The 21,138-nt window shown below is 33.3% G+C and overlaps 1 protein-coding gene across 2 annotated transcripts; it reads left to right on the top strand.

Moving 5' to 3' along the window:
* Nucleotides 1–427: 427 nt before the first annotated feature.
* On the top strand, nt 428–16,707 carry LOC144839420 (nucleolar transcription factor 1-like). Of its 2 annotated transcripts, XM_078694765.1 has the most exons (19): nt 428–511; nt 2,539–2,700; nt 4,541–4,609; nt 5,703–5,881; nt 6,668–6,751; nt 7,202–7,360; nt 7,719–7,783; nt 8,352–8,478; nt 8,629–8,739; nt 9,434–9,558; nt 9,702–9,990; nt 10,486–10,641; nt 11,624–11,676; nt 11,913–12,009; nt 12,531–12,641; nt 13,134–13,186; nt 13,330–13,519; nt 13,698–13,787; nt 14,254–16,707. In XM_078694765.1, exons 1-19 carry the CDS (start codon nt 496–498, stop codon nt 14,449–14,451), a joined length of 2,334 nt encoding a protein of 777 aa, XP_078550891.1. In that variant the 5' UTR covers nt 428–495; the 3' UTR covers nt 14,452–16,707. The 2 variants fall into 2 exon arrangements, with proteins under 2 accessions (XP_078550891.1, XP_078550892.1); XM_078694766.1 differs by lacking the exons at nt 6,668–6,751; nt 7,202–7,360.
* The last annotated feature ends 4,431 nt before the right edge of the window (nt 16,708–21,138 follow it).

Raw genomic sequence — 21,138 nt, 5'->3', positions numbered from 1 at the left:
AGTAATTTTCACCGGAAATTGGCTCAGATCATTATGTAGCCTCATAAATATTCAAAAGTTTGCTTACGGCTGTCCTTCTGATTGGCTGATAAATTAGTATACATCCTCGTACATTTATTTTCTGGCCAAACAAATAATTCTGCATTGATAATCATACAATCGATTTTTATATGGATGAACAAGGTTGTGTATATCCTAAAAATTTCTTACGAATTTCCTAAAGAAATGTTATTAAATCCGAGTAGAATTTATAAAAAAATAGTCTTTACTTGTATTTTCTTTTAATTTAACCAAAATATGTTGGTTTGTTTGAGGGTTTTCAAACATATTGCATGGACTACTTTTCCTAGGCTCCTGCCCACTTCCCGCCAACTCATGCCCAGGGCAGCCATCGCGCGGAAGCAGCGGCATCACGCACAAGTGTTGCATGACCGCATCATCAAGCAGCTTAGCAAACGATGACCCCGCGAAACCCAAGTTGGTCAGGCGAGGAAAATGGCTGAAGAAGAAGGTAGGCCGTTGAAGTACTCTGTTGTTTTTCTTACAATCCTCCGTTATTGATAAATTTTTTACCATTATAATATTGTAGGAAGAAGGAATAATGTTTAAAGACAAATTCTGTACGGTAGAAATTTTTTAATTTTAGCCAGATTTTTAGATTATTGTGAAATTAGACAAGCAGACTTTCGTTTCAAATCCCCGGGCGCGGCCCGGGTTCCTCGTGGTGAAAACGGTTCTTTTTTCGATGGCGTCATAGCATGCTGATATCACACGCAAGCTCAGCGCACTGATATCATTGGTCGGCTTCTTTATGGGGTCTGCCTAGCCTAGCTCTCAAGGCCTGGAAAGATATTTTTTGTGTTGCTGATTGTTAGTGACGTATACGATCATTTGAAACGGTTTCAAAGAGCTCAAAGATAGTTCGTTATTTTATTATAAGCACGTATTTCGTTTTTTAATGAATTAAAATAAATGTTAGTGAATTTTGTTCGACAAAAGGGGCAGTGCCTTTTTTAGAATATCGTCTAGCCTAACTTCCTAACCACCAGTAGGCTAATGATGGGACTTCTAAAATGATTTGTGTTGGCTGAATCGGTAATTCCGCCCAGCTAGCTAGGTGTAGGAGAATTGAATTAAAACAAAAGGCTACTTTATAAAATACAATTCAAAATATCTGTTTTAATATTTTTTGTTATTTTTAATTAGTAGGGGCCTAGGCCTACATTTGATTGGATCGGTCAGCTTTTATTTATGTTTTTAATAAAGAAATCTATAGGCTGCACACAATATTAGGATTATTATTTTGTCCTACATAAATTACAAATGGAAAGTTCTGATTTTTACTTTTATAGTTAATTATATTTTGTTCATATATCAAAATTATTTTATTTGATACTATAAAACTGAATAATTAATTTAGTAAGTGTTACAGTAGTGTGATCCACTTACATTCTACAAAAGTCTAACAACAATGTAGTACAGTTGTTGGTTAACTTTGTTGACTAATAAATTAAATATATTTCTTTTCTTTGTTTAACCATTACTACTGTAATATATACAGTATTATAAGGTATTGGATGTTATTAGTAAAATACTGTATACAGTTGCTGTACAAAGCTGTAAAAGGATCAATGGTAACATTTTATAATGGTACTCACTACTGTATTATTGATCTTACTGTAGATTTAATATTTGAATTAATAAAAATAAAAATTACAATATTGCTTTCTACATTTAATATTTGAATCATTTAAAATAATTACATACACTTACAGTATAGTCCTTTTTATTGCTTTCTATTTTTTTATTGTCAACATTAATTTCATTTCAAACTTTGTTTCCTTAATAATTGTTTAATATAGCCTGTAGAACACATGCCAATTATCAGCCAGTTATCATTCTAACTTCCGCTGTTGACCAGCTTGAATTCCTGTTTAAATGTTGATAATTGACATGTGAATCAGAGGTCCTATTTAGGGGAATACTGTAAAAAAAATTGTTACATAAGTCATGATGTGAATAAAGTGGAGCTGTACTGTAGCTTGGTGGTTAACGTACTTGCCCTTCCCAACTCCACTACCTAAGCCTCTATAAAGTAGTTTCAACCCTCTAATTGGCGAGTTGCTTGCTGTTGGATGTGTATGAATTTTGTTTAAAAATGTGTGCTATTATTTTAATAAAATTTACCTTTGTCGAAATTTTCATCTTATTTAAATCTGCAGACTTCTTCATTTGAAAACTTAACCTTATTGTAGCCAATAAACATTTTCAATAATACTGTATTTTCAGGGCTTTATTATAATTATTATCAACAACACAGATGAACCTTCATACTAAAATTTGTCCTAAAAATTGTACATTTGTATTAATTTTTACAGTAATTAACTCATCTGTACTGGATGTATATTATATTATTTAATTTAAGGTACTGTACTATTAATGTTAAGCTACTGTCTGCGAAAAATAAATGTCTAGTGAAAAACAAAACGCTATGTGTGATTTTAAATACTTGATAAAAAATTACTTCTTTTTTTTCAGTAATTACCATAGTAACTGAGGTTGCCGACGTAGAGGGGATCGCAGAATTAAAAGTGGAAGATGTTAGTAATGTTATTACTGATGAGGTAGCGCATGTTGCTGTTAACATAATTGACTCTGGCATTCTGTCGTCAGATGACGAACCCGCTAAATATGATCCATGTAAGTTGTCTTGCTTATAGTGGGTATTTAGTTTGGAAAAAACAAATTTAGTTGGGAAAAAAATATTTAGTTGGGGGAAAAAAAAATTCAGTTGGGAAAAAACAAATTTAGTTTGGGGAGGAAAAAAATTAAATTGTGAAAAAAAATATTTAGTTGGGGAAAAGAAATATTTAGTTGGGAAAAATATTGAAGTGCTACTACTGTATTCCTAAAAGAAAAATAGATCACAGCAACTTACAACTATTTTAGAAATTATCTACTGTACAAATTAATAGACAAAAAATATAATTTCAGGAAATAGATTTTAGTTTCAAAATTGTTGTGAACGTAATTTTGTGAATAATATGAAGAATATTCTAGGAAGGATTATAAGGATGAATATAGTAAATTCTAAGTATTTTTAACAATGCTCATTCTTAGAAATATTAGTTGAGAAATAGTAATATTTTAAGTGTGATTATGTATGTAAATAATATGATAATTAGTTACTGGAGTAAACTACATTTTATTTACTGCAATAATGTACATGATTTAATTTTGGTAGTGATATGCCCAAATATGGTAGTGATATGATATCATGTCCATGTGCACATCTCATTTTGTTGTCACATAAAGTTTGATAGTGTAGACCGAGATTTACACAGCTACAGTAATCATACAGTGTTTACACACCCTGGATTACAAAATACTATATTTTCACAACAACCAAGCTTTATTTGCATTTAAATTTCTGAACTTGTTATATTTTTTCCTGATTAAATGTGTCTGCAGATTAACATATTACAGAATGTTTAAATGCTATAAAAAAGCAATAAGAAGTATCAGGTGAATTGTGTACTTGTTTTATATTCCATAAACGTACAGTAGTATTTTTAGCGTGTATTCACGTCGTTGAAACGGGTCAGACTAGCTTGCTGTTGGCTATCATCAAACATGTGAAGCCATGGATTGTGACTCTATTGCCTATGTACATCTAAAATGTAATTTGTCAATTCTATAGTATGTAATTTCAGCTGCTATGTTTTCAAATGTTAATTAGGACATTTTTAGCAGAAGAACAAAAGAATCATTTCACTGTATGTTTTATACAAAAAGATTAAGAGAAAAAAATAAATTGTAATTTTTTTTTTTTAACTTCAAGTAACATATTTTAAACTTGTACACCTTTCGTGGTAATGCTTAAATCACATAGTACAATATGTCTTGATTTTTTGTTTTTTTTTCATAATTAAGCCAAGGCTACTGTAAGCCAAATGCCTACTGTACAGTATCCGTATGTCTGTACTGCTGTAGATAAGTACTGTACAAAAGTCATCAATATTTAATTGTTTTCATTTTCTGTTTATCACTGGATGGTTCTCTTTGTTTGTGATACTGTATAAATTATGTTGATGATGCACACAACATTATAAATATTAGAAACTTCATCTTAAAATAAGGAAATGAAATGTAAAAAAACTGCCAATTACTGTATAAAGCCAGTTGCTATACAGTACTGTAGATAAACTAATTAAACTAGTTAATTCCCATTGTTCTGTCTATCTTTTTCAGTATTACTGTATGAGATACTTACCATTTTAAATTTAAGTTCTAACGTCAAATCATAATACTGAAGTATTCTTAAAAATTGTACATCATACAGTAGTGTTTTTTTTTAAATCTTTTTTTTAAATGATTAATATTTATATACATGTACTACAGTATAAAAGGAACCAGTCCTTGCCGACTAGGACCAATGATTTCTTAACATAGTAAATGTAAATAAAACAGATGCATACAAGTATAAATAACTTAGTACGTACGTATATTGTATAAAGATTATGTATTTATTTTCTTTCAGTTGCTGGTCAGAAGCGGGCGTTCCCAGGTGACATCACAGATGGTGCTCCTACTCCCAAGAAGTTGTATGGTAAGTTAATGATCTTATGTTCATTAACATTTACAGTTGAGGTCAGGTGCATGCAAAAAAGAAAATTTCTATTGATCATACATTCTATTAATTCTAATAATTATCGATTTATAGTTTCAACTATTTTTACATTTAACTATAAAATATTCATGCCTTTAAACATCTTCTTTTGTTTGCCAAACAAAGGTGGTGGGAGACTTAACTGTAATATTTTAAATGTTTTTATCCATACAACAGTGAATAATGTGTATTAAATTTTAAAAAGATCAATTAATTATAAATGAAATATCTATTTTCCGATTTCATAAATTGGTTTTTAATGAAAGACGTCACTTTTTTAAATTATTGTTTATTTCCTCTATGACAAAGAAAAAGATATGATGTGATGTCTTATCAGTGCTAATGGGTACCAGCACTTTATCTTGATTCTTGCATATTATTTTGTTCCTTTCCTTGTACAGAACATGTATGATATTTTAATTACTGTAGCTTCCAAGAATAATATTATAACTGCCTTCATATACAGTATTACTGTAGCTTCCTTATTAAGCTCTGTCTACACTATCAAAATACTTTGACAAAAAAAGTGATATGCCCAATTATGGTAATGCTATACCCAAATATGGTAATACTATACCCAAATATGGTAGTGATATGCCCAAATATGATAGTGATATGACATCATCATGTCCATATGTGGGCACATCACATTTTTTTGTCACATAATAAAGTTTGATAGTGTAGACAGAGCTTTAAACAGGGAAATTGCATAATACAGTGTGTTTAATAGTGATTTGTCATAGCATTTCCTTATCATTCAATATACTGTATGCCTATGTTTAATTACAGTGCTGATAATTATATGGAAACAATTTAAGATTCTTTATTGGTCCATGACTTGAAATCTGACTTACCTTTGGCCATTATGAATTAAAAATGCATTAAAAACAGCAAAATGCCAAAATGAAGATATCTGTGTTAACATTTTAAACAATGTCCCTTTAACAGGGTTGTACTATATAATTGTACAACTTTTTGGAGTTTAACAATAATATTTAATTTCTGTTTTAATTTATTTTAATAATTTATTTAGTTCCTGACTTCCCAAAAGAAGACCAGGTGAAACTTGTAGATCAAGTACGACGTCAGATACCGAAAAAAGACATTCACTCGTACAAGTCGCAAATAAAGAAGATTGACTGGCGCGAGGTCGCTTTTGGAACATACTCCGACAGAGAATGTGAACGCCAGTGGGTGATGCTTCAAGAGAATGTGAGTAACAGGTTTTTTTTTTCTTTTATTGATAATGAAAGCATTTATAATGCGCCATATATCCAATCAATGATTGCTCATAGGCACAGTACATACTGTATAAAACCATTATAAGAATTAAAACAACTTCAGAAAACAAGTTAAAATACCATAAAAGTCTACTAAAATTCATAATGACATTTCATAACATCTTCATTTCCTAACAAAATCATTTTGACGAAACTGCGTCGGGTAAAAAATATAAAATCTTTTTTTTTTTTTTTTTTTTTTTTTTTTTTTTTTTTTTTCCACTCTTTTCCACTCTTATTCAATTATCCATTTTATTTGCATAGGCATACCCAGCACAAGATTTCCTCATCTTCTCGGGATTATGCCTTCCTCCATAGCCAATTTTCTTAAATTCACTTTTCTGTTGTTTATCCAACAAACATCTATTTCATTTTTTATATTCCTTACCATTTTTGTTTATTATTTTGTACTGTATTGCTATGGAGGAAAATAAATGTCTTTTGAAATGAAATGAAAAAAGACGTGTTCAGGACGCATTCTTGATGCGTGTGACGCATCCAAATTGGGATTGGGAGTTATGATCAGTACTGTATTCATTTCTTAACACATTCTTTTCCATATTCATTTCCTAACCTATTCATTTCATTTCCATATTCATTATTGTCTTCTGTAAGTTATCATGTTTATGCAACACAAGATAAACACAAACTATCTCAGGATGCTGTTTTTGTTTAATTAACATGAACATAATATTAATCAATGTCTTGTCTGTTACAGATTCGTAAATATAAGACACTGTCTGACGTATCTGCTGAGATTTTAGTGAACATCAAGGACCCGAATACAAGCCTCAAGAAATGGGTAAGTGACGTCAAAATAAAAAATGTTGTTGATAGAAATTGCAATTTTAGACACGATAAATAATTTAATGAACTTCATGAATAACATTTAGATATAAATTGCAAATGTAGACATGATTAATAATCATGTAGTACATAAATGATATTTAAATAAGTTTGTTTCTTATCACACTTTAATAATTAGGAGATCGTATACATTTTGTTTTTATGTAAAAAATGAAAGAATTTTGTGTGTAGAAATTGTGGATGTAAATGAATCATTGGAAGAAAAGAATTTAGGACCTTTTTGGACCTAAAGAAAAGTTGGGTTTGGAAGTGTTTCAAACTTTCAGAAATTCCAATAGTCGGTGAGTCGACTGTAGTATAATCATGCTTTACACTATCTTGTACATACTACTATAGTTTCAAATTTAAATGAAATATGACCGTTTTTGGGGTTTTTTTTTTACAGCAATCTCATCCAGAAATGCCAAAGAAGCCGATGACTCCATTCTTTCAGTTCTACCATTCCAAAGCGAAGAAGTTACGGGCTAGATTTCCAGAACTCTCGCAGATTCAAATTACTCAAAAATGTTCACAACTTTTCAAAGAACTATCAGAAGAAAAGAAGGTATATTACATATACATTATTATGCCATTTTTGGATCCAGAGTTTAGGAAAGGGTGTCTGGGTAATGGTAAATGTGCTGAGCCTAATCTAATGTTTTTAATTTGTCATTGTATCTTTTCAAAATGATACAGCTGTGAATTCAAGCAAGCCATTTCTGTTTATCAGTTCTGTTTATCAGTTCTGTTTATCTGTTGGAAACTACAATTAATTCAAATAAACTACATAAATTATTATAAAAACATAAATTAATTGATACATGAGCAAAGCTTACAAAAAGCAGGCAAAGAAAAACACAACCAGACAGTGGAGAGATTGAACCTTCTAACAGAGTCATTAATGTATACATTTTATTTTTCAGCAAAAGTACATATCTCTGTATGAAGAACAGAATGAACAATACAAGGGAGCACTTATTGCATTCAGGTTGGTAATTACAATAATCGCTATCAAAAAGGTGTGATCTCCGCAAATATGGTAGTGACATACCCAAATATGGTATTCACAGGAAATAAAGCTTAAGATCTGTCTACACTATCAAACTATATGTGACAAAAAAATGTGATGTGCCCATATATGTACATGATGATGTCATATCACTACCATATTTGTGCATATCACTTTCCATATTTGGGCACATCACACTTATTTGTCAAACTAGTTTGATAGTGTAGACAGAGCTTTAGGTTTGAGCATAGAGATATATCTCTATGGTTTGAGATACAGCATGTGTTTCCAAAAGGAAATAAAGTCAAGTTAAAAATGTCTCAACGTTTTGGTTGTTGTTATGCTGCAACCGTCTTCTGAAGTAAGTATAATAGAATTAAAACTGAAACACCAAGACTTCCTCAATTGTACTTTTACAATCTTTTGAGAAACTATGGTGTAACTACAAACCTGAAGCTATTAAAGATCCATATTAAACCATATACATAGCCTCATGTTATTTCATAGAGCTTAAAAAATATTGTATCATTTTCTGTTTTGAATTTAGACTCAAGTATCCAGAGTATGCTTTATTCTCAAGCAAGAAACATAATACTGGACCACCTAAGGCTAGTACGCCATATCAGCTGTGGGCAGCTAATAAATTAGACAGCTACCTGGCCAAGTACCCTGATGTAAGTATTTTACAGCAAATATATGTGCACATATTCCATTTTACAATACCTAAGTGCTATACACGGAAACACTGGCCGTATCTGACCAGAATAATCCCAACCTCGAGTACAGTCCCATCGACTAATTAAAAAAATTGTTTTTCTTTTTAGATGCTGAAAAAAGAAAGAGATGAGAAAATGAAAGAAACATGGCGCAATCTGTCTGAGAAGAAACGCATCAAGTGGATCAAGGCTTCCGTCGAAGATGATGAGAGGTTTGAGGTAAGACCAAAGAGGTTATATATATACATTGGCTAGAGGGCGGACTCTTTGGGTAAGGAAAAATCCTCCACTGAAGTTGGCCATCTGCTGTTAATGTATTTTTTCTTATGTAAATAAATACCATTATAGTGTATATGTCTGCTACCAACACAAGTCAGCTACTAGGTCTATAACCAGGATTACTGTATTCTGACACAGGGTCTAAGGACACTTAATGCCCATTTACCCAAATAGTCATTTTTCTGATAGCTAGCACTGTCATCTGCTCAGAGCACATGTCTGCTAACAGATGTGTGTCACAATTGTTTTGACAAAGTGCCTAGTAACCCCTAATGCCCATACAGACATAGGTGCCTGTGAAAAGGTACTACTTGGTATAACTACAATAATACCAACCCAAAAAATTTAGCTTATCAATTTTCCTACCAGGCATGTCACCTGGAATGTTCTGTCAAGGAACCCAGTATATACATGTATATAGGAAAAGGTCTGGTATATAGTACCTAGTCAACACCCTCAATACTGGACAGCTTTGGGCTGGCCTATTATGTCTGGTTTTCTGGAAAGTCTGGTAGTCAGAATGTGTTTTTAATGGTTAAAATTGATTTGGCACCTTTTGGACTTCAAGAAAAGTCTGGTTTTGGGAGAGTTGACTGATCATTTTCTCTTAAAGAATTTAATTAATTTTTTTTAGGGTGCACTTGAGGAATACTGCAAAGGACATCCAGATTACAAACCACCAGATAAACGACCAGTTCTTACGAAAGATGAATTAGAAATGAAAGAGAGATTTGATGGCAAGCCTGACAGGCCACCATTGTAAGTGACAGTTTGTACTACATTCATTCAGTCATAATCAACATTTATTTATTTTTCTCTTTCAAGGTAACAAAGTAAAAAATAGTGTAGACAGAGATTAAGACATTTTTTCTAGAAATAACAGTTTATACCTTTTCACACAGAACTGGCTATGCACTTTTCTGCAAGGAAATGTTGCCTCTGCTTGGAGACGACGTACCAAACAAAGATAAGTTTGTTGAATGTAGTTTGCGCTGGAATCAACTAGATGCTAGCAAGAAAGAAGACTATAAAGAACGTGTCGAGAAAATGCGCATTCTGTACGAACGTGAACTCAACCACTATGTTGGCAACTTGCCAGAAAATGAGCAAGAGCGGTATCACGCGGAACTTAAAAAGTTGAAGAAAAGTCCTGCTGGGTCTGGTAGTAGAGGCACCAAGAGCAAGGCAAAGGTATATTGATTTTTATTTTTTTTTTATTTATTTATTTATTTTTTTGTCTGGTATTTTGGTATATATTTTTCAATTGCATTTTCTGTACATCTGACTCAAATAATACAAGACATTTTTTTATAGTTCAGTATAGAATAATATTGTTCTCTTTTGAAGCTGAGTAGACTGGGAGTTGTTCTTATCTTTATTTGGTCATCTTCTTTTTGGTTCATCCACCATCATCATCAATATAGAATAATATTGTTTATATTGCAGTGTACAATTGATATTAGTACAATCTATACATCATTGGCAGCCTAACTGAAAAATTATTATGTTGAACCAAAAAAATACATGCACAATTGGTAGCTTAGTGTCGGAAGACCATGCTAATTTATGCTTTTGGATTAGCCATTTATTTTATCAACTACTCCTATATCATCATTCATATTCTTATGTTCTTGACTTATTACTATTAAACACATGTAAAAAAACGAACAACGTTTGAATATTTAGAATGCGTCCTCAAAACCCAAGAAGCCGGTGTCTGCCTTGTTTCTCTACACAAATGAGCACAGAGCAAAATGCAAAAACAAGCATTCTGATTGGACGGACACTGAAGTCACACGGCATCTCGCAAGAAAGTTCAGTGAACTTCCAGATAAAAAGAAGGTATGTAAATGCTTAGTTGGGTGTGACTTGCTCAGCTTCACTGTTCACCTACTTGATTTATGTGGTTCTCATAATATTTTATTGTTTATCGATTTTCCCTTTTTGCTTATTTTATTTTGTATCTCCATTGAGATCCAGCCATATATATGGTATATACTATTTTTTGTATAATATATTTTTACATTTTCAGAAATCCCTGCTCTGTTCACATTTTATTTATTATTTATATATTTTTTTTATCATCAATTTACTATTTATCTCCATTGAGATCCATCCACTGATATCCACAGCATTGTCATTTTTGTATCTCCATTGAGATCCAGCCACTGATACCCACAGCATTGTCATTTTTGTATGTCCATTGAGATCCAGCCACTGATACCCACAGCATTGTTATTTTTGTATGTCCATTGAGATCCAGCCACTGATACCCACAGCATTGTCATTTTTGTATCTCCATTGAGATCCAGCTACTGATACCCACAGCATTGTCATTTTTCAGTAATTTGCCTTTAGATTTAAATTTATATACTAATATTTTGAGAAATCCCTGCCCTGTCACTTTGCTGTCCCCTAGTTGACCCTCTAGGTACATAATACTTCTATGGTATTATGACAGCTGTTGATGAATTTAGAATCATTTCTTGATCAATAAATAAAAAGATATAAAGCTTCTTTTTTTCTTGCATTTGTTATCATATCACCAATCATCCTACTCCCTTTGTTGCTATGCAACCATGCTGAAATAGTTCTCCCTCTCCAATGAGTAAATATTGCTTTAGACGTTACTATGGTAACCCATCGGCTAAGTAAACACTTGACGTATTAATTAATAAAATCTCCAAAATGAATTCATTAGCATCGTGTTAAGTGAGACCAGATAAGACAGTAAGTAGGTTCTTTGAAAAAAATTATCGTTTAATTTATCTTTTTTAATGTAACAATTATTATATTATTATTATTACATATTTTTTTCTTTTAGAATAAATACAAACGCATGGAGGCTGAAGCAAGGAAAGAATTGAATAACTCAATGTAAGATATTTTGATTTTTTCCTTCGATTTCATAAATTAAATTCATTTTCACAATTGAAGTACAAAATTTAAGAATTTCAATTGAAATAATTTATAAATGAAAGATTTAAAATAAAACAAAATATTTTATTTATTGGTATTTATATTTGTTTTCAATCTCGATATTTTGTTTTTATTTAATAAATTTTGTTTCTTTTCTCCTTATATATTGACAATCCAATGCCTTTATTTGATAGGGACAGTACTGCACCGTTTATTGCTGATGGGCGAAAGGTGTCGGCATTTGAACTTTGGTCAAATACAAAACTAAACCATGTAATGGATGAACAGAAGGTAAGCACATGATTAGACCATGTGACATAATATGTTACAATTTTTTTTTACCGCTGTGTCGCATCACATACTATGATAAACATGTATACAAATTTTGTTTCAATTAGTTTTTCCCTTTCCGACTGCATCTGGACCCAACATTAACTCATCTGTGATATATTTATGGAATTTTCGTTTTTATATTTATTACTTAAAAATTATACATATATTAATGTTAACAAAAAATCTACAAATTTAATGTTTATATAAATGTTACATGATAATAATATAATAATACATCAATTTTATATGGCGCTTTAATGCACAAAGCCTCTAAGCACTTTATTACCCCCTGAGTCAATAGTCCCAACGTCCAACACACTGCGCCACACGCTATATATATACGCTTGATATATTTAATGATATACATTTCGTTACTAGAAATATACTATGGTATACATGGTTGATTAGTGGATTTTTCAGTTATTACTTATTTTGGGTCCAACAATTGATAAATGACGACATTAACTTTTTTTATACAGGTTACAAAGCAGAAAGCATTGTTTATTCTGAAGAAAGAATGGGAAGCAATAGAAAAAAGTGAGAAGTCTCCATGGGTGAGGCAGGCTGAAGCCATTAACAATCAAATTGAGGTATGATTATTTGGATTTTTTTTTTTTTTTTTTTACTACACCATATTTAATGAGGGTGATCCATCCAGCAATTGCTGATCATTAGGGACCCTCAGAGGTTCACAAGACAAACATATACACAAGATGCTCTACATAAACAAAGTCTTATTAAAAGTCTATGGGAGTGGAGTTGTAATTTTGTCCTGACATGTGACGGGACTTGAACACAGGACTTTTGGAGTTGTAGCCAAGCATCATAACCACCAAGCCACAACTACACTCTTTATATAATTGTACTTTATGCACCCAAGAGTTACTTACCTTTGTGTTATAAAATAAATAAAATGTTTGTGTTGGAAATAAATTTAATTTATCGATTCCCTAAATTCTTTTTCCATTTTTCCACATTTGTGAGAAGACATTTTTTTTTACTACTGTGAACTCTTTTTATTTCCACAAATTGTTTAAATGATGTGATATACATATTGATTTATATTACTTATTTTTTTCTAGAATGAAGACCGAGATAAATTGTTGTTATCTGGTGCACCGAAAAAACCCATACAGTGAGTAAACAGAGTCTTAGCGAGTAGAGTTGGTTCTTTTTTCATCATGATAAAAAAAATCCTTGAAATATTAATTATGAAAAGGTTATGCAGACTTCTTGACAGATCGTAATTTTGGAGTTTTAAAAATTTTATTTTCTTAGCAACACCTATCAGATGTTTACAGCAGATGTCGCACGAACACCTGAATTCATGGCGATGGAAAACAGAGAACGACTACAGGAAATTGGCCGTAGGTGGCGTGCTCTATCAGCAAACGAGAAAAAGAAATATGAAACGAGAAAAACACAAGCATGGAAGGAATATCAAAAACTTCTTGATAAATATATACAGGTGTGTGAAATATGTATATATATTTTTTTGTTTTGAGTAAATTGTAATTTCTCTTGAAGATGCTTGTTACACATGATTTGATATCGGGGTTGGTGGAGCTTCAGAATGCACACTTGTAAACAATATCATTGTGGTGTACCTTCTGTTTTATAAACAATAAATCAATGTTGTTTTGTAGAGTTTGTCTAGTGAAGACCGAAAGCGATTTAAGGAGCTGATGGCCGTTAAAAATAAAGGCAAAAAACCTCCTCCAGCATTTCTAAAAAATGTGAGTCATTTGAAGATTATTTTTTTTTATTTTACAAGAAATTGGCAGATATTACACATTATTCAGCTCATTTTTCTTTTCTGAAAACAACTGTATTCTCATTTACAAATGCCTCATGCTCCAACCAATGGGTATGTTAATGAGGTCAACTGTATGTATGATAATGAGGTCAACTGTATGTATGTTAATGAGGTCAACTGTATGTCGACATTAGATTATTATCGGGCTTCAAAATCCAAACCTCCAATGTATACTTTTTGTAATTGCTAGTTGAAAAGGTGGTTGAGCGGAAACCCTCTCGGGATAGGTAGAGATTTTAGGTGAGACAGCTACTGCTTTTCCGATTACCGATCCTGCTCCTCTGTGTAAATTGGCCGTAAAAAGGATCTTAAAAAAAGATCTTAAAGATCAACTGACCGATTCAGTAAAAACAACCTGTGAACAATTTACAATTTTTTTTTTTCAGTCGGTATCAGAAGATTCAGAGTCAGAATCCGAGTCTGAATCTGGTTCAAGTTCGTCGGGTAGTGAGTCTGGCTCTAGCTCCGACTCGGACTCCGAGAGCGGGTCAGACAGCAGTTCAAGCAGCGGGTCGGGATCAGGATCTTCATCGGAATCCGGTAGTGGTTCCGAAAGCGGTAGTGGATCCGAATCGGAGGAGTAGTACTTGAATTTAAACTACTGTGAGTCAGAAGAGCTGTAATAACTAGTAGAATCGTTTCATGTTTTTGCAGCTGATACACATTTATGACTGCATCACTGCGTTATTGATGTTCGAATAAATGCCGTACTAATTCAATAATTGTTGATTAATAAATTTAATGTTATTAATGAATTCTTAATTGATATATTAATCGATTGAATCATTTTTTGAACAAGTTATTGATTAATTGTACATGATTGATTTTTTATTAATTTAATCATTTATGTACATATCTAAATATAAATTGCTAATTGATTCTTATTGATCGATCATTATCAATACATTGATTCTAATTGATCTACCATGATCAATACATTGATTCTCATTGATCTACAATTATCAATACATTGATTCTCATTGATCTACCATGACCAATTCTAATTGATTAATCATTAGTAATACATTGATTGATCCACCATTATCAATACATTGATTCTAATTGATCGATCATTATCAATACATTTATCGATTCACCATAATCAATACATTGATTCTCATTGATCGATCACTTGCTAATATATTGATTTGAGAACCTGGTTGCAATGTAATCATTTCCTTGAATTAGCAATGCTTTTGTCTGGAGGTGATCTAAGATGCTTTTTAACTTCATATTTATTTCTTGTTTACCATTTGTAGGATCTGCTAATATCCTTTTCTTGTCCATTTTGGTTTAAAATTGTCTTAGTTTAGTCTTTGTGTCTTAAGTTCACTCCACGGTTTAAAGTAGTTTTGTGGCCTTAACACTTTTTTTATATCTAGTACTGGCGTAAGTTATATAATAATTTTAAGATATGTAATGTAATTACAGTAGTACAGTACGTGATTGTTTTTTTTTTTAAATACAAGAAATCATTGTTACAGGTCATGTGATTTAAATATTACCTTCTTGTCCGCCGCTAAATAAAATATTTTCACATGAAAATTAAGTTTGTCTACCAAAACACACATGCTGATGCAGTACATATCAAGCAAACTTTTCACGTTCACGATGTAAATAATATAAATTAAATCTTAATTATGTTTTACTCCATTTAAACAGTTCACAATATTTATTCAGATTATTAAGTGATGGTTTGAGTTTCTCAACATTCTAGTTTTTTTGGTATTTTTTGGCTGGTTTAAGTCAAACTTAAACTAATTAAATATATTGAATTAATTAAATTGAAAAAAGCATTGCGAGTTAAAATGATCTTGTATATGACCAAATTGTTGCTTAGGGTTAGGTAAAATTATCCATTCGGTGAGAGTTTTATTAATGAAGATGTTTAAACAATTTTGAGAATGACATCAGAAAAAGATGCCACTACCCACGTTTATAAAATGCCTTGTGATTTGTCAAAAGACCGACGTCATGCGCGTGACGTCACTTCCCTGAATGGTTGTGTTTGGGAATGAGTGACATGACGCGCGTGCGTCTGACTAGTGAGAGAAAAGTGTGATTGGCTGTTAAAGTTTAGAATGCTCCTCCCATGGTTATTGTGATTTGTCAAAAAGTAATGGTGAAAAGTGTGTGACTTAAGCTCCTCCCATATTTTGAAATATGGCTGGCGATTAGAAAGATTAAACATGTGCGAGTGACCAATTAGGTGTGGGTATCTCCCATTTATTTATAAATATGGCTTGTGATTGGTGAGATAATTCTGACAGTGTGCGCGTGTGATCTTTGAACCAGATGAATTGCTTGTAAATAGTAGTGCATTGTTGAAATAACAAACGATAAACCGTTTTCATGTGATGCTGTATATAAAAAAAAATCTCGTTTATTTGGTATGTTTTTTGTGTTAGCAAATGACCAAGTGTATAAGCCCATGTTTCTGATTTGTTTCAAGTACAAGTCCACATCATTATGGGCTTATTCTAGATCAGTGTAAAGCCCCGCGCACTATGACATAACGTAGCAACAACAAATAATTTGACCAATAAGCGAGAGTTCGGATGATCCGTCGTTGTGATTGGTCAAATGGGTTTGCGTTGCGCGTACGTCCTTGCGTTGCGTCCTAGTGGTAACCAAGCGTTATGAACATCCGAATTCTCGCTTATTGGTCAAATTATTTAGGTTATTGCTACGTTACGTCTTAGTGCCAATCAAGCCTTATAGATTCACAAAAGTAGTAGCAATGTTGAATTTTACACATTTAGAAAAAGTTCAATTGTAAAATGATACTTGTATTTTGTAATTTACAGTTATCTGTAAATAAAGTTGTTTTACAAACTGCATTTTATTCCTAAAATAACATCATTCATTCAATGAGTCGTTTTTATTTAACATTTGTTGCTAAAAACTAGTTGTTTTTTAATGTATATTTTGTAAATTATGTAACTCTCCACCAGGTTGGTGTAATGTTTAAAGACGTGCTCTTCGTCTAGTTTCATTCAATTGTTACCTTTTGATATTGAGTTGTATTACGGAATAATTTCGTAACGTATTTTGACACATGTGACGATCGATTTTTGGGGAATCGAGCCCTTGTGTCGTCGCGAGAGTGAACACCGTGTTGATGTAAAAATAAAATATCTTGCACGTGACAAATGAGTAAACGTAAGAGAACCCTTTCTTGATTTAATGTTGTATATCCTAGATTTGAATTAATTAAATTAAAGCGTGGTTCTCACTATGACGTAACGCCACACGCGCAAGTTATTTGACCAATCAAAAGCAGTTCAGGTAGTCCTTCGCTTTTGATTGGTCAAGTTGCCGTAACGTGTACGTAAGAGCAACGCACGCGAGATCTATCGCTTCGTGATAGGTCAAATTATTGCGCTGCGCTTACGTTGGTGGGTCGTACTAGTGAGAACCAAGCAGTAAAGAAAATGTCTGTTTGGCCGGCCATGGTTGAAATTTCACTCTTCCTTGGTCTTGGGCAAAGTACTAATATTGATATCACCTGTCGCCGACACAGTTGAATGAATAAATGATATTCAATATAAACCTCGGCATAGACTGAGGTATAAATCACCTTTTCTGTATATTCCCCAAGAAGGGTAATTACATTCCCCAGACTACTGACAAGACCGATTAAAAGCTGAGACACTCTGATCGCGCATTTATCAGCACAATTGTTCTGTCGCTATACTGGCACCAAACTGACAACCGCCCGACACTTAAAATAAAAAAAAAAATTCTTTTATTATTGTTTATATCTGAAAGGTCATGATCCATAAGAACAATAAAATCGTTGTAACATTACGATATTATTGCTCTATATAATCATGACGTTATGAAATCCCAACTTTCACTTTGTATTTTGTTTTGACTTTGGTTTTTTCTCGGTGTTGGTTATTTTTCAACTTGCCGACGAATTTATTGGCGCGAATTGGAAACATTGATTAGTGCGCGTGCGTGTTAATTATCGTTGTCTCTAATTGTCTGTTTTTTCCTGCTTTTTGTGTGCGCAAGTGCGCAACCAATCACAACTCAGGTATGTTCGATTCGCGTGAATTCGCTCCTAATAGAAAGCAGGCTCTTCCTGTCATTATAATGCTAATAGCTTCCAGGAGGAAACTAAACTTACAAATGGAAATATATTTTAGATTACTGTATAACAATACATATGCTTAATACAAGGCAATGTTGTTAGATTGCCATTCTTAATATCACTTATAGCAAGGCAATCGAATAGCTTGTATTGGCTTACTGTAGGCCTAGTGGCCCGAAACTGTTATTTGTTTGTTAACTGCTAGAATTTCCTTGTTTTGACATTTTGTTGAATTGGATACAGTTCTCATAATCATAAGAAACCGTCGATTTTTAAACCAAAGTGTTCTTTTTTGACCCAACACAAATTGTATTTAGTCATTTATCGTTAGGTTTACTGTGTATTAATTATATATTTATTTTATTGTTTAGTGTTACTTAATATGTCATTACTAAAAATAATAGTATTTCTATTATTACATCTTGGACTTTACAAAAAGCTATTCTAGGAAGTGTTTATATCTTCTGCGCAGTATTGGTGGATGCCCATACCTAGGTAGTAGCTTAGGAGCTGAGTAGCGACGAAGCATTACATTTTAGTATCCTGCATATAGAGAATACATTCGAGGCTTTATCCATTGTTTTTCTGTACTGTTAGTTCATTGTCTTTTTATTTGGCATCACTTTCGGTAAAAAGGTAAGATGGCCTCTTGTTGATGATTATGCTACTAATTAAGTATTATTTTGTATGTAGTCAATGCATTCTAAATCCTATAAGGCGTTCATTCTTAAATCGTGTCTACGAGGCTTTATAATTCAAACGTCGTGGCTAATATAAAGTAGCAAAAAAGATAGGAATTTGAAGAGAAAAATGTCGGGGATTTTTTGGAGGGTTTTCTTAGAATATTTGTTACCTAATATTATGTTATCATTGTTATCTGATGCCGACGCATCTTTCATTTTTTAGCTCCGCGGCGACATCGCTTAGACGACGAGTAGCAAATTTGAGTCTTACGTTAATTCTTGATTTATTTATTATTTTTATAAATTGACACAATAAGTATGAAACGCAATGTGGGTCAAAATATCTTTTTACCAAGATTTAGTCGAGATGCAGTCTAGAAGAGCCTAGACGAATTGAAGCATCCGCCACTGATTACACTAGGACGAACGATCGACGATGAAAATAGATAGTATAGACATGCATTTTTCTTACATCACCATTTAGGTTTATACAGGTATTTCGGTGGGCTTAATGATGCTAAAAAAAATCACATAGGCCTACCTAAATTTAAGCCATAAATAACACACCTGATTTGTATTCTTGCAATTTGATTGGTCAATTACGTGTCATTTGGAATTAACCCTATCCAACGAAAAAGTGATATATAATGGTGATAATGAACGCGCTCTAATGCACGGTCAGTTTTCTGTAAACATTTTGAGAATTGTTGCCATGCAACGTTGTTGACTGATCCAGAGGCGTCTTGAAAATCAGGGAAGTAATGTATTTTAACATAATGTATTTGTTTGATCATATATCATTACACACGGATGGATAACAATCCTAAAGCTCTGTCTACACTATCAAACTAGTTTGACAAAAAAATTGTGATGTGCCCATATATGGTAGTGATAATTAGCCCAATATAGTAGTGATATCAAATCATCATGTCCATATATGGGTACATCACATTTTTTTTTCACATAAAGTTTGATAGTGTAGACAGCAGAGCTTAAGTCGTGGTGTTAATGATATTGATGATAGAGCCTGCTTATACACGGTAGCTCATAACCAAACGTAATTTATATTTTAGAAATCGGGATTTCCAAGTTCTCGCTTGAGTTGATATGACGTTAGGCTTCCTACTCTCCAGTCGTCCATCCGCTGCAATGATGCCTGATTATTTGAAGACAGTAATAACTACCTGCCTGTTACTGATCTTACCGGCGCTAAATAAATCTGAAAATGAAACAGTTTATTTTTGTCCGTCGTCATCGATTGCTGTGATGACTCAGCCCCCGGACTGCTTAAACAACAACACACGACTGATATACTGGGAAAAGAACTCTGGTACCGTTGTTGCTTCGTACAACTTTAAAGAAGACAGGAAACACATACCAATACCAAATTATTATGACATTTCTTCTGAGGATCTTTCTCTGATTGTGAAAACCCCATCAGCTGAAGACACGTATAACTCGCGCTGCCATTACAACAACGGTATGCATTCTAATGGACAATCTGTAACGTTACAAGAGTACAAATACATTGAACAAATCGGCATCGAAATCTTATCAAAAAATAACACTAAGTGTAATAATACGAGAAAATGTAATATTGCTCGAGAAGACTCAGAAGTTGTGTTGAAGTGTTCGGTTAGAAGTGTTGATCGTCCTTATTTGGACAACTTCGATTTTCATTGGAACTCAACTCGTGATACTGATGATACGCCCACTGAGGTAGAATGGGGAGATGAGAGGGTCACTCAGAAGGGTGACATTGTATCCTTAACTGTCACATTAAACATTGATGCAGACATTACATTAATGTGTACAATACATGGGCCTGCATTGTGCGGTTCATCGATGAAAGCGAGGGTCGATATAAAGCTTGTACCATCACACCACCAGCATGAGCCTAATCATGCTAACTCTTTATTAAGTTCATCATCAATTTACTTTACATTATTAACTGTAGGTCTCTTATGCCTACTTCTTTAATGTAAGGTTGTGGTGCTGGAGCTGAGAGGTGGTGGGGGCGGTTATTTAGTGCTGGAGAAGTGGGGTGCTTGTGGTGCTGGAGAGGTGGGGTGATTGTGGTGCTGGAGAGGTGGGGTGATTGTGGTGCTGGAGAGGTGGGGGTGGTTATTTGGTTCTGGAGAGGTGGGGACGGTTATTTGGTGCTGGAGGGGTGGGGTGGTTATTTGGTGCTGGAGGGGTGGGGTGGTTGTGGTGCTGGAGAGGTGGAGTGGTTGTGGTGACGGAGAGCTTGGGTGGTTGTGGTGTTGGAGGGGGTGGGGCGGTTGTGGTGCTGGAGAGTTGGGGGTGGTTGTGATGCTGGAGAGGTTGGGTGGTTGTGGTGCTAGAGGGGTTGGGTGGTTGTGGTGCTGGAGGAGGTGGGGCGGCTGTGGTGGTGGTGAAGTGGTGGGGATATCTTGGTGTTTGGCAGTGGCTATGTTTAGCACTGTTTAGGCTCTTACCCAAACTTACTTCCCTACTCCTGGATCCAC

This window comes from Antedon bifida, chromosome 4 (assembly GCF_963402885.1).
Source record: "Antedon bifida chromosome 4, ecAntBifi1.1, whole genome shotgun sequence".
NCBI classification, from domain to species: Eukaryota; Metazoa; Echinodermata; class Crinoidea; order Comatulida; family Antedonidae; genus Antedon; species Antedon bifida.
The sequence above is the reverse complement of the archived record's forward strand: the minus strand, read 5'-3'. Positions and strand labels throughout refer to the sequence as shown.

What these genes read in the sequence shown, in the direction of transcription:
- LOC144839420 (XM_078694765.1), top strand. An exon ending in ATACAAGCCTCAAGAAATGG is followed by an intron (nt 6,752 to 7,201) that starts GTAAGTGACGTC and finishes TTTTTTTTACAG; the next exon opens with CAATCTCATCCAGAAATGCC. An exon ending in ATGTAATGGATGAACAGAAG is followed by an intron (nt 12,010 to 12,530) that starts GTAAGCACATGA and finishes TTTTTTATACAG; the next exon opens with GTTACAAAGCAGAAAGCATT.